The sequence below is a fragment of the Anolis sagrei genome, chromosome 2 (assembly GCF_037176765.1).
Source record: "Anolis sagrei isolate rAnoSag1 chromosome 2, rAnoSag1.mat, whole genome shotgun sequence".
Taxonomy (NCBI): domain Eukaryota; kingdom Metazoa; phylum Chordata; class Lepidosauria; order Squamata; family Dactyloidae; genus Anolis; species Anolis sagrei.
This window is the reverse complement of record NC_090022.1, coordinates 182,633,267-182,646,874: the sequence shown is the minus strand read 5'-3', so window position 1 is coordinate 182,646,874 and position 13,608 is coordinate 182,633,267. Positions and strand designations below refer to the sequence as shown.

General features: G+C 41.7%; 1 protein-coding gene across 1 annotated transcript in view; it reads left to right on the top strand.

The window, feature by feature from the left end:
* FAM20A (FAM20A golgi associated secretory pathway pseudokinase) overlaps positions 1 to 10,290 on the top strand; it is an 85,940-nt gene extending 75,650 nt beyond the window's left edge. The window contains exons 10-11 of the mRNA XM_060763038.2: positions 1,049 to 1,108; positions 9,609 to 10,290. Of these exons, the coding sequence (XP_060619021.2) occupies positions 1,049 to 1,108; positions 9,609 to 9,870 (322 nt within the window). The 3' untranslated portion in view covers positions 9,871 to 10,290. The remainder of the gene's footprint in view (positions 1 to 1,048; positions 1,109 to 9,608) is intronic.
* The last annotated feature ends 3,318 nt before the right edge of the window (positions 10,291 to 13,608 follow it).

The following is a 13,608-nucleotide window of genomic DNA, read 5'->3' as shown; positions in this document are numbered from 1 at the left end:
CACCACGAGATGAAAAGCCAACCTCAAGAAATGGGGCTACAAAGTGGAATCCACGACATGTGAGCGTGGAGAAGAGCAAACTACAGACCATCTACTGCAATGCAACCTTAGCCCTGCCACATGTACAATGGAGGACCTTCTTATAGTAATACCAGAGCTACTCCAAGTGGCCAGCTACTGGTCAAAGGACATTTAACCAACTACCAAGCTTGCAAACTCTGTTTTATCTGTTTGTTAAAAATCTGTTAAAAATGTAATTCAATTGTCTGGTTGATACTGACACGATAAACAAATAAATAAACACACCAACATTTTTAGTGGCAGCTGCTACTAGTAAAAGCACACTACTTAGGTAGGAAGGAGATCCTCTGCTCTGGCAATCTACAGGGCTCTATGTTTCAGGAGGATATGCCAATATTCCTGAAGTATAAAGAGTTACCCTATTTGGTTTCAGGTTTCAGCAGTACAGTTACTGACAGTATCAATGGTACCAATAATGAACTTCTTCCCCCAATCTATGGGGCTGGATTCCACTGCATGTTCCAGACATCAGGAAGTTGTTCAACCCAGTTTTAAGACACCAGGGAATTGTCTGGGACTGAAGATAGTAGGCTAAGTGGCATGAGGTTTAATAGATTGGGTTGGTTGACTCAGAACTTCCTGCAACTTCCAGCCACCATTTCCTCCTGCAGCAGATTGACTACTGACTTCTAGGTTGGGCTGGAGGTGTGGTCTGGTTTTTAGATCTACACATCTCTTTCTCTACCCTATGGCGCAGTCAAGTCTGGATTGGTTGCGTGGGAAATTATCAGAAAAAGAGATAAAAATACCTTCCCTTCAGTGTGATGGTTCTTTTCCAATCTGCTCTTTTGGGGCACAAAGTCAAATAGGATCAAGTCATATATAACAGATTTACATCTTATTGACTACCTTCTTCTGTTGAGCACTTCCTTCAGCTGATTTCGCATCCCCACCCCCATTTTCTCTGCTTGTTTGGAATACTTTCCCAATATTTCTTCTTTAATACATGTACCTGTTGCTCTCACAGATTTGGGAGGCACTCCCATGATGAGATCTCCATCTTGGCTCCGCTGGAACAGTGTTGCATGTAAGTACTTGTCATTCCAAATTATTTTAATTAAATGTGTAAAGTTTTATTTTGTTCTTAATAAAAGCTAGCTCCCTGGGCATAGAAAACAAGCAGGCAAGGACTTGATTAAGCTGATGGTGATTGAGCGAGACATCATCGGCCGGCTGGACCCTCAAGGCCCAATTTGTTTTGGCATCTGTCAAAGATCCTGCTCATCTCCTCTTATCTTCCAAATGTATCCATTTTAGTTCAATAAGGGATTCTAGGAAATGAAAAAAGAGTGTATTTTTACAGTACCCATTATCTCTTAGCACTTCCCTAGCTAACATTTCATAGGATCATAGAATCATAGAGTTGGAAGAGACCTCATGGGCCATCCAGTCCAACCCCCTGCCAAGAAGCAAAAATATTGCATTCAAATCCCCCCTGACAGATGCCCATCCAGCCTCTGTTTGAAAGCTTCCAAAGAAGAAGCCTCCACCACACTCCAGGGCAGAGAGTTCCACTGCTGAACGGCTCTCACAGTCAGGAAGTTCTTCCTCATGTTCAGATGGAATATCCTTTCTTGTAGTTTGAAGCCATTGTTCCGTGTCCTAATCTCCATGGAAGCAGTAAACAAGCTTGTTCCCTCCTCCCTGTGGCTTCCTCTCACATATTTATACATGAGTTCTGTCGCGCGCTGGGCCTGTAAAGAATTTCCTTTAGAACAGGATGTGCAACCTTTGCCCAGCGGGAAGCCAGGGGGCCCAAGGAGAAGTTCTCAGAGGCTCTCCACCACAAATAGTCTTTAGATGGCTTGTGAAGTACAACAAAGTCTTTTATTAATGAACAATCAAACAGAAACTTCTCTTGTCTTCAGAAAGTTAAACAAATAATTCCAGGCTTTTAAGCAACTGGTAGCTTCCTAAACTTGCCCACGAAGGACAGGCAACTGTCTTCAATAACTTCTTCTTTACTTTAAAGGAAAGTCCCCTTTTTAACTTCTCCCAGGCTGACTGTAATCTAACCCTTACTGATGTGGGCTCTGCTACCGGGTTGAACTGCTTCTCGAACGCTGAGTGGACCTACCAGTAAAGGCTTAGATGTTCTCCAGCTGGAGTTCTTTGGTCTTTAGGGCTGTTTTCCTGGAAATCTTTGGAGACTCTTAAGACTGTTCTCCCTCGGAAGGTCTTAAGGGTTGAAGCTTTTATACAGGGGAAGCTTGCACACGTCCTGTACGTTAGCTTTCCTTGCTGAGACTAACTAAAAAATGCCTCCCTTCCCTTCCCAATTGCCCTGAGCAAGGGGCGGAACCAAAACTTAATGATGATGGACAGGTGACTTGCCTTATGACTGCAACCAAAGGAAGCCACCTTTCTGCAGAACCTCTGAAACCCTGGACTGCAAGCAAACAAACATTTAATACAAAGCAAATAAAGTTGGAGCTCCTGGTACAGCCGTACCAGCACAACATGGCTATCATATCTCCTCTCATCCTTCTCTTCTTCAGGCTAAACATGCCCAGCTCCTTAAGCCGCTTCTCATAGGGCTTGTTCTCCAGACCCTTGATCATTTTAGTTGCCCTCCTCTGGACACATCCCAGATTGTCAATATCTCTCTTCAATTGGGGTGCCCAGAATTGGACACAATATTCCAGGTGTGGTCTAACCAAAGCAGAATAGAGAGGTAGCATGACTTCCCTAGATCTAGACACTATGCTCCTATTGATTCAGGCCAAAATCCCATTGGCTTTTTTTGCTGTCACATCACATTGGCGGCAATGTGTACCTAGGTCCTGAATCTTTTTCCTGCCCTGTGCCCATCCCAATTTCAGAAGGTGAAGAGTATGGTGGGGAAATATCCAAGCGATGATTGTGAGGAAATGCACATCTCTGAGATCACCCCACTGTCACCAGCTGCTCTTTCAAAGTTGAGTGTTTGGACCATTTTCTTAAAAGCATTCAGCAGATCTGACAAAAGAGATCAGTTTCTCTGAATTATTTGCAGAGCAGGCTTGCCTGAAATTACAGTTGCATGCAAATTTCACAGTCTTAACTACTAGGCAGCCAGCCTTTCACCTTCAGAGCTGCCGTTTGTCATCTCTCATGGAAACTGAAGCATTTCTTTTGATTCCTGTCAAGAACATTCAGATTTGATTGGTATCGCAAGGGTCTAAAAGAGCCCGAATCCCATCTATTACATATGTGCCCCCTTCAACCATTAAAGTGCTGGTCATAAATTTTGCTGCCAGAATTCTCTCCAAGCTACTCTTTTATGAATGGGCATAAATCAGGAATCAAGGCATTTAAAGAGCTGTGGCAAAGGGTTATTCACCTTCTGGGTTTTTTTCATCAACCCATTTCCACCTTCTTCCCTCTGCCTTCCTGGGCTGCCTGATGCCAATAAGATCATCCCTGGCGGTACAGCTATATTGAGCCTCCAGGTCAGATTTCAAAAGCTATTATTCACACCTTTCAGGACTTCAAGTTGATAATTACAGGGTTGCCAATAAATCACATGAGCCTGCATGATTTCAGATTGGCTCATGACGAGCCTGAAATAACCACCTCCTCGCAGCCACCAACTTTTACTAAATCCGTATATCAACTGCAGGGAGGATCTGGCCCGCAGCAGCATCAAGCATTAATAACACAAATCGGCCATTTGTTTTATTCCTATTTGAACAGAGGCAAAGGGAGTCACACTAATGATGTATGAGGAATATAGGCAGGGGTTGATGTCCTCCTTTTGTACTTCCAAAGAAAGCCTCCAAGGAGGTGCATAGGGCTGTTTGTGATAAATATCGTACATTTCGCTTTCCGAGATTAATTCCTCTCTTCCCAACCCTTTTGTTTGGGAAGCCATCCTCCTTCCTTTTTTCTTTTCCCCATTGCCAGCCCCTGTGGCTCAGACAGGTTTTTGTGGCTAACAAAACCTGGCACCTGCCATGTTTTCTCCAGCAAAAGATTTACTCTATTTATTATTGTTATTATTGCATTTATTATTTTACTTTATTATTATTACAGTAATTATTTTACTCTATTATTTCCATTATTTTACTCTATTATCATTTATTATTTTTATTGCTTCAATTAATGTAATTTATTAATTAATTAACTGCCAGGGGAAAGTTCCACCTTGACTCCTGTGCTATGCTAATCTATATAAATAAAAAATTTATGTCCGCTTGTGGGATTAACATAACTCAAAAACCATGGGATGAATTGACACCAAATTTGAACACAATACATATATCAGGCTAACAAGTGACCATCACTCATAAAAACACTGAAAAACACAGCAAAAGAGACTTAAAAAGTTAAAAAAAATACATTACAACCAGCGGTCCTAGGTAATTTTCAACGGTAAGCAAACGGTATTTTGCCCCCCCCCCCCCAAACCAATCACTGATATATATATTTTCTGTTTGTCATGCGAGTTCTGTGTGCCATATTTGGTTCAATTCCATCATTGGTAGACTTCAGAATGCTCTTTGATTGTAGGTGAACTATACATCTCAGTAACTACAACTTGCATATGTCAAGGTCTATTTTCCCCCAAGAGCGCCTAAAGAGCGCCCCTGGGCAAAATCAACTATACTGCAAATTCTTACTTTGCGTAATGGGTTGAACCGCCCCTGATTACAACGCATGTGGAAAACTATATATATATATATATATATATATATATATATATATATGCAAACACACATATATACACATTACACACATACACACACATAAAACACATATACACAGACTGGGCCACAGCAACGCGTGGCGGGGGTAAAATAATATATTGTATATACATATAATATTTATAATATTATAATGTAATATAATATAATACCAATAATAATATGATATTATAATATAATATATTGTATATACATATAATATTTATAATATTATAATGTAATACAATATAATACCAATAATAATGATATTATAATTATATATTTTATGTTACATGTAATATTACTAATCATATTACAATATAATAGTATAGCAATATATAATATTGTACTATGCTAATAATATAATATATTGTGTGTGTATATATATTAGGCCTGTGCGATTTCGTTCGTTAATTCGTTATTTCGTAATTAAATCGTTATTTTTACCATATCCGAAGCGATTTCAAAACACATTTTCAAACCCGGAAGGGTTTAAAAATATCGAAACAGCAGCCCCATATATTTTACGAGCTTCAGCTCGTGTCGTTAATGGGATGGAGGCTGCTGTGCTGACTGAGTGCTGCTGCTGGTGCCTGGGAGCCAATCCGGCGCTCCCAAGCACCCCAGCAGTGCACCGTGGCAGGAGCCGATTGGATGGCGCACGCGCGCTCACCCTTACAACCGGCCTCCGCGCCATCCGGCTCCTGCGCCCTCCTCCTCCTCCTCCCAGCTGTGTTGCAGGAAGTGTCAGGAGGAGGAGGAGGAGGAGGAGGAGGGCGCAGGAGCCGCAGCCGGATGGCGCGCGGAGGCCGGTTGTAAGGGTGAGCGCGCGCTCCTGCGTCCTCCTCCTCCTCCTCCTCCTCCTGACACTTCCTGCAACACAGCTGGGAGGAGGAGGAGGAGGAGGAGGGCGCAGGAGCGCGCGCTCACCCTTACAACCGGCCTCCGCGCGCCATCCGGCTCCTGCGCCCTCCTCCTCCTCCCAGCTGTGTTGCAGGAAGTGTCAGGAGGAGGAGGAGGAGAAGGAGGGCGCAGGAGCCGCAGCCGGATGGCGCGCGGAGGCCGGTTGTAAGGGTGAGCGCGCGCTCCTGCGCCCTCCTCCTCCTCCTCCTGACACTTCCTGCAACACAGCTGGGAGGAGGAGGAGGAGGAGGAGGGCGCAGGAGCGCGCGCTCACCCTTACAACCGGCCTCCGCGCGCCATCCGGCTCCTGCGCCCTCCTCCTCCTCCTCCTCCTCCCAGCTGTGTTGCAGGAAGTGTCAGGAGGAGGAGGAGGAGGAGGAGGGCGCAGGAGCCGGAGCCGGATGGCGCGCGGAGGCCGGTTGTGTGAGTTTTCAGGGCTGTATGTATGACCATGTTCCAGAAGCATTCTCTCCTGACATTTTGCCCACATCTATGGCAGGCATCCTCAGAGGTCTGTTGGAAACTAGGCAAATGGAGTTATCTAATATCTATGGAATGTCCAGGGTGGGAGAAATGAAAGCCATTCAATGCTAATCAAGGTGACCATTACTGCAACATTCACACTTACAAAATGTTTTGTAAATATTAACGAAATTTCGTAAATAACAAAACATTTTTTTGAAAAGTTTTGTAAATATTTTAAATATCGAAACAAAAAAACACCCCAATTACAAATCGATTTTAGAAACAAATTTTTTCTTGATCAAACAGGCCTAATATATATGTATATATATATATATCCATGTGGCAAACACACCATTGGAAGGTATTAGCAATCTCAGATATCCAGGAAAAAGACTCTGTCTTAATACGCTGCCCGCATGCATAACCAATTACTGGATCAGAATGTAAAGACAGCCAAGGCTTAGCTTGTTGTTATATATTTTTAAAGCCAGGACACATCTGCAGGGGGAAAATGAAGCAATAACAGTGTTTTACTTAAGTGTATTCCAATTTTTTGTCCTTACATAAGGGAGCAGCAATGCCTGTGCAGGAGTAAGAAATGGATGCAGCCAAATTGTACAGTAAACAAAATAGGATTCAAGACTCCAGAGGAAAAAACACACTAATTTAATTCTATTTGTTGTTAAAAGAATTGACATTTTGAAATATGAATCGTTCCCTAGTAAAATGATTTGGAGTGTATATATTTCAAGTAGTTCCTAAACTTTCTTAGACCACTCTTTTAAGAATATGTGATGGCTGCTTTTTCAGTAACTTATAGTAAGTATCCATAGGTAATACATTTCCATCTGGACCAAATACCAAATCAGCTTATCTCCAGTCCCAGCACATAAAAGAGATTCTATAGGAATTTGCTAGGTTTTCCAGTAACTTCCAGGAGAAGCATACCATAGAATAGGTCTGCACAACCTGTGGCCCTCCAGATGTTTGGGCCTCCAATTCCCATAAGCCATATCCAGATTGTCTAATGATCAGGGATTCTGGGTGTTGAAATTCTATGGCAAACCTGCCATAGAATCACCTGGAGGACATAGCAAAATTTGAGGAATACCATTTTCTCTAGGCATAGATAAGTGAAATCACAAATGTGGGTTACACAATTATGGCATATCTTACTGTATATCCTGAACATTTGATTGTCTAAACCAGGGGTCCTCAAACATTTTAAACAGAGGGCCAGGTCTCAGTCCCTTAAACTGTTGGAGGGCCGGATTATAATTTGAAAAAAAAAAGAATAAATTCCTATGCACAATGCACATATCTTATTTGTAGTGCAAGAAACACTTTAAAACAATACAATAATTAAAATAAAAGACAATTTTAACAAATACAAACTTATTAGTATTTCAATGAGAAGTGTGGATCTGCTTTTGAGATAGGATTATTATTGCATTGTCGAAGGCTTTCATAGCCGGAATCACTGGGTTGTTGTAGGTTTTTTCGGGCTATATGGCCATGGTCTAGAGGCATTCTCTCCTGACATTTCGCCTGCATCTATGGCAAGCATCCTCAGAGGTAGTGAGGTCTGTTGGAACTAGGAAAGTGGGTTTATATATCTGTGGAATGACCAGGGTGAGACAAAGGACTCTTGTCTGCTGGAGCTAGGTGTGAATGTTTCAACTGACCACCTTGATTAGCATATAATGGTCTGACAGAGCCTGGGGCAAACTTTTGTTAAGAGGTGATTAGATCTCCTTGTTTGTTTCCTCTCTGTTGTTGTGCTGTTGTAATTTTAAAGTTTTTTAATACTGGTAGCCAGATTTTGTTCATTTTTATGGTTTCTTCCTTTCTGTTGAAATTGTCCACATGCTTGTGTATTTCAATGGCTTCTCTGTGTAGTCTGACATGGTGGTTGTGAGAGTGGTCCAGCATTTCTGTGTTCTCAAATAAAAACAAGGACATCTAATCACCTCTCAACAAAAGTTTGCCCCAGGCTCTGTCAGACCATTATATGCTAATCAAGGTGATCAGTTGAAACATTCACACCTAGCTCCAGCAGACAAGAGTCCTTTGTCTCACCCTGGTCATTCCACAGATATATAAACCCACTTTCCTAGTTCCAATAGACCTCAGCCTACAAGGGAGCCTCTGAGGATGACTGCCATACATGCAGGCAAAACGTCAGGAGAGAATGCCTCTAGACCATGGCCATATAGCCTGAAAAAACCTACAACAACCCAGAATTGTTATTGTTGTTGTTGTTGTGTGCTTTCAAGTCGTTTCAGACTTAGGTTGACCCTGAGTGAGGGCCGGGTAAATGACCTTGGAGGGCCGTATCCGAACCCCCGGGCCTTAGTTTGAGGACCCGTGGTCTAAAGAGTAATCTCAAAATCAAACATCTGTCACTAACTTGAGAATGACCAAAGGTGTTAAGTGCCAAAAGAAAACAAAAAAAGAATTACTGAGGAAAACAGAGAGTGATATGAGGATGGTCAGAGCAAGACCAAAGGTTTGTGTAAGTTTCAAGAAAGGAAAGCTAGACATATTGAGATTACAGGGGACAAGGACTTTGTCTCAGCTCTTAGAATCATAGAGTCCTAGAGTTGGAAGAGATCTTGTGGGCCATCCAGTCCAACCCCCTACCAACAGAGAAATCACATTCAAAGCACCCCTGACAGGTGGCCTTCCAGCCTCTGCTTAAAAGCCTCCAAAGAAGGAGCCTCCACCAGACTCCGGGGCAGAGAGTTCCACTGCTGAACAGCTCTAATAGTTAGGAAGTTCTCCCTAATGTTCAAGTGGAATCTCCTTTCCTGTAGTTTCCTGTAGTTCTTCATAGCTTATTCCAAAGAGAAGATCATATTTGACTGATAGAAACCCTGACCATTGGAAAGAGAAAGAAACCTTGCAAAAAAGTGTAACACTGAGAAGAAGAAAAAGGCATAGGGAACCCTTGTAGGCTGAAAGCAATACATAAACACTTAAAATAAAATAAAATAAAATAACAAATGGCTGCACCGGATTTAAAATGTCTCTTTCCAAAAAAGGATGAATACTGCCCAGATTGCACTGTACAAAAAGATTTTTGAAACACATGAAGCCAGACCATGGGTTTATTTCACTGAACATTTTCTGTTCCCTGGAAGCCTCTCCCTGAGATTTCAGGCAGCAATATTATAAGCTCTGCTTTAATATGGAAATAATAAAGAACTGAATTTGAGCCCAGCCACATTGCAAAGCACGCCTTTCACAGCTGAGCTGCAACCCTTCTCTGTATGCCAAATGTTCTTTTCACTTGTTAATGGGCTCACAACTAGTTCCCAAACATCTGGAATGAGAAGGAGACGCTCAGCAGGTTTAAGCCCCAACACCTGTTATTAAAAATTAAGCATTGGCCATAGGAATCCGTAATCATCTCTGTGCAGCTCTAGCACAAAGAAAAGCTCTTTGGGCGAGATAACTTCTTTGAAATCTCTTCTTTTCTTTTCCCTCCTCCAGAATAAAGAAGACGACATTATTACGGCTGCAGCTCTTAGCTCAGCCAGAGTACAAGCTCAGTGATATCATGCGGGAGTCCCTGATGCGGGACCGCCTGACACCAGTACTCACAGAGCCACACCTTTTGGCACTGGACAGGAGGTTACACATCATCTTGAAGACAGTGGAGAAATGTATAGAGGCCATTGGAGAAGACATTGTTGTGGTTGACACGAGACCTCTGGAGATGCCTGTCTTTGACAGAGTGACACAGCCAAGCTAGAACTTGCTGGAAATTAGAATCTGAACTTTCAATCAGATGCTCTTTTATCCTGGACAATTGGGAGAAATGGGGGAGACCTCTAGAAGGTCACAGGTGTCTAAGTTGGAGGCTGGTTAGGTGGTCGCAATGGTACGATTGGTCAGATTTCATTTGTATATCTTGGAAACCTGCTCACTCCCATTCCAGGGACTTTGATGCATCTTCTCCAAAAGATGTGAAAGCACTTTCTAGCGGAAAGACCATGTACTTTTGGATATTGGGTGCATCTTGTCCAAAAGATGTGACAGCACACTTTAGCTGAAAACAGTGCGCTTTTGGTGTTGGGTACATTTCATGAGATCTTTCTAAGCATTTGCAGTCTCAGAGGCGTATGATTAGAACTTAAGTGGTGGCTTGAATAAAAAGGACCAATGGAAGGAACACATGACTACTGTCCATCTGAACATCTACATGAGGATACTCAGCAACCCTTGGCAGTCATAGCAGGAAAACCGGAAGCCTAGACAAAGGCAAAATTAAAGTGGGCTATACTGCACAGTCCTCACAGTGATGGCATGTATTGAGATAATAAATGCAACCCAAGTTGCAGGAAATGAGAGTTAAGAGAGGGTGTTCAGAGAATATAACTTGACATGTCCCTAGGCTGCTTCACAGAAAGGTTTGTTTTATTTTGTGTCAGGGATATGTGTTGCCTCTAGGGACCTCGCCACTCTGATAATAAAGGTTGATAGGAACTGCAGTGTAATACAACCTTGCAGGCCACATGCTTCCCACCTCTGTAATGATTCATTAACTGCTTTGCATTGTGTTGCTTCTGTTGAGCTTCTGGACAAAGCGGAGAAAGATGTCCTTGAAGTAAGGCCAAAGCACACAACACCCTGGACCTGTGTGTTATTACAGCTGCTACATGAAGTAGCGAGTACACGGACCTCCAGTCTCCCCAAAGTGACTCTGAATATAAGGAACAGAATACAATGCCTGCTAAACTGCAAAATGCCAATTTAGCAGATCAGGTGGAATCATAGCGCTTGTATTTGTGTAGAATGAATAAGATCCCTGGCACTGAAAACACTCTTCAGGGATAGGAAATGGTTCCAGTTAAGCTCTAAAGTAGAATAGCAGCCTGAATATTCAATGGGTTTTTAGCTGGACAGAATCATCTGGCCCCAGAAATTGCTGTACTCTCAAGCAAAGGATCTAGTTCTGAAGGCCAAAAAGACACCTTTGCCACCTCTGCCATAGTGAAGTCAAGCAGTTTGCTTTGATTGCTATCCCAAACTAAAATACTCCCATTCCAAGTTGTTCTAAGGATGTGTCCCAGATATAAAAATAATAGTTGCATGAGAACTACTTCTCCTTCCAGCCCATCAGAAATTCATTATCATCCACAGAAAGTGTATCAGCACAATCAACGCTGAATTTGGGGTTTCTAAAAACCAAATTATGCCCATTAACAAACCCAAATAATTGCTATATGTGCGTTGTGTAACTCCCGGGATTGTATAGTAACACTTGCGCCTATCGGTCTGGGAAATTGTTTAAATATTTTCTGTCAGAATGAAGGAGATGAAAAAAAGAAGAAGATATTTTTGCTGTTTTGGCCAAGTAGCAAGGACACTTTACATCAACTCTTACTTCTCTTTATACACGCCAGAAGTTAACAAACCAATACTAATAGGAAATATATTTGCTCCAGTTTTGTCCTTTTTTTGTTTTCCATTAAATATCATTTTTGCTTGGCTTTCAGCAATGGAATGGCATCTCTTAAAATGGATTATGAAATTTTGTTATTTAATATCCATCGTAAAGCTCCCTCTGCTGACATTTTTAGGTAGTAACAAAAATTTCAATGGCAAAAGAACTGCCTAGGTTCGAGGGGCACAGAAAAAGGGAGAGCTCAAGACTGAGATTGGATGGTTGTATTTGCAGTGTCCCGAGTAAATGCACTGATCCAGAATCCTCTGGGCTCAGTAATTTATTTCTCCTGTAAGTAAAATAGAAATTCAAAATATGACATAAGATATAGAATAGGAAGGGGGGTCCTTGCAAAGGTTGCATGTCATAAACATCCACAGTAGTAAGAAAAAAGGAACCAGGAATTCTTGTTTATATCCCAAATAAAAACAGATGCAACTGGTATGCAGGCCTACTGATAACATAGTGGAAAAAGGCTTGCATGTGCCCTGCCAGGATCCAAACTATGTTTCATCATGATGGAGGGGGGACAATTTTGTCATATTTTAGGCCACTCTGGGTTCTCTTAAATCCCGGAGTGAGCTCTTTTTGTAGGAAGTGACCATATTAAAAAGAAATCTTCTTCTGGCTCAAAACCAGAACCAATAAGAGAGCAAGTTGCTTCCATTTTCCTACAGAGCACAAATGAGCAAGGAGTGCAGTCCCCTCACTGCCCAGAAAACCATTCACTGTCCCAGAACAGCTGGCTGCTTAACTCAGAGATCAAGCAGGACACTTGATTCATCTGAAAAGCTTATTGTTTGATCAGTGGCTATTTCCATTTTCAGCTCTGCCTATGACTTCCCGTTTTTGTTTTTTTAATCAACAGCTGACAAGCTCAATTCACTTTTTAAAAATATATAAGTCAGGACAGGACAGTAACAAGCCAAAAGTTTACAAACCTGAGCTTGAAACCACATACCTGCAGACTGACTATATCCACTATTTATTTTGTGGCTCACAAGGGTCCCCTGCCACAATTGAAATTTGGTGGCATGCAACCTTCCTGGCACGTTGGCCTTTGAAGTGATATTTTTCATTTCAGAAAGGCACACGATTTTCATAAAACTACACACCCCAGAGTCAGACATGACTGGACTTAATGTCAGTGGACTACCTTTACCTTTACCTTACTTGTGAGCAAGATAAGTATTGGCGAGAAATTATCCTTTTAAAATTTTGCCAGAATTAGAGATTAAATCCTTGGGTTGAGGAGTAATGTCCCCTGGATCCATGGAAATTGCCCACTCTTTTCCTTTTGAAGGTCACAGAATATAAATGGTTGGACTTGACCATGAAGGGACAAAATCTAGTTCAGCAATGCCTTATTAGGGTCTATCAAAATGCCACAGAAAAGTTCCAATTTCTCCTAATTATCTAGCATTCTTTATAACAAGTAGTAGGAGGTGGAAGGAAACAGAAAAGCAAACGAACAAGAATCATTCTTGTGGTCTGGAGGTTTATAATTAAATTCAGTCTCATGATAGAGACTGCAGACTGAACGACTCATTGGTAGGTGGGCAAGTTTTGGAATACATCAAACAATGAAAACTGGAACAAATCAACAGAGCCCTGTATGTGAAAAATATAAAGGTCATCTGGCATAAAGCAGAAAAATGGAGAAACGTGACAGTCCTTACATAAGCTTTACAAGATCAAACATATCAAGCATTCTCTACTGGCTTCAAGTGTCAACCGGAGATATTAACCCAGGAAAGATATAAACAATGGTCTTCAAATGTTGACTTGAACTTAATAGGAAAGCTCAAGATGAAAAGAGTCTCCCATGAACATGAGAGGGATCAGTTTAATATCTGATGCAGGCACAAGCATCTTTTGATTAGGATTAAATTATCTTGAGCAGGCTACCTCTTACACTGAAGGGCAACAGATTTCCCAAAGTACACTGGCAAGAGAAACCAGAAATCATCTGTAAAACAATCCTAATGTAATTGCTAATTTAAGGAATGCAATTACAGTTGATAATAAAAATAATCATCATCA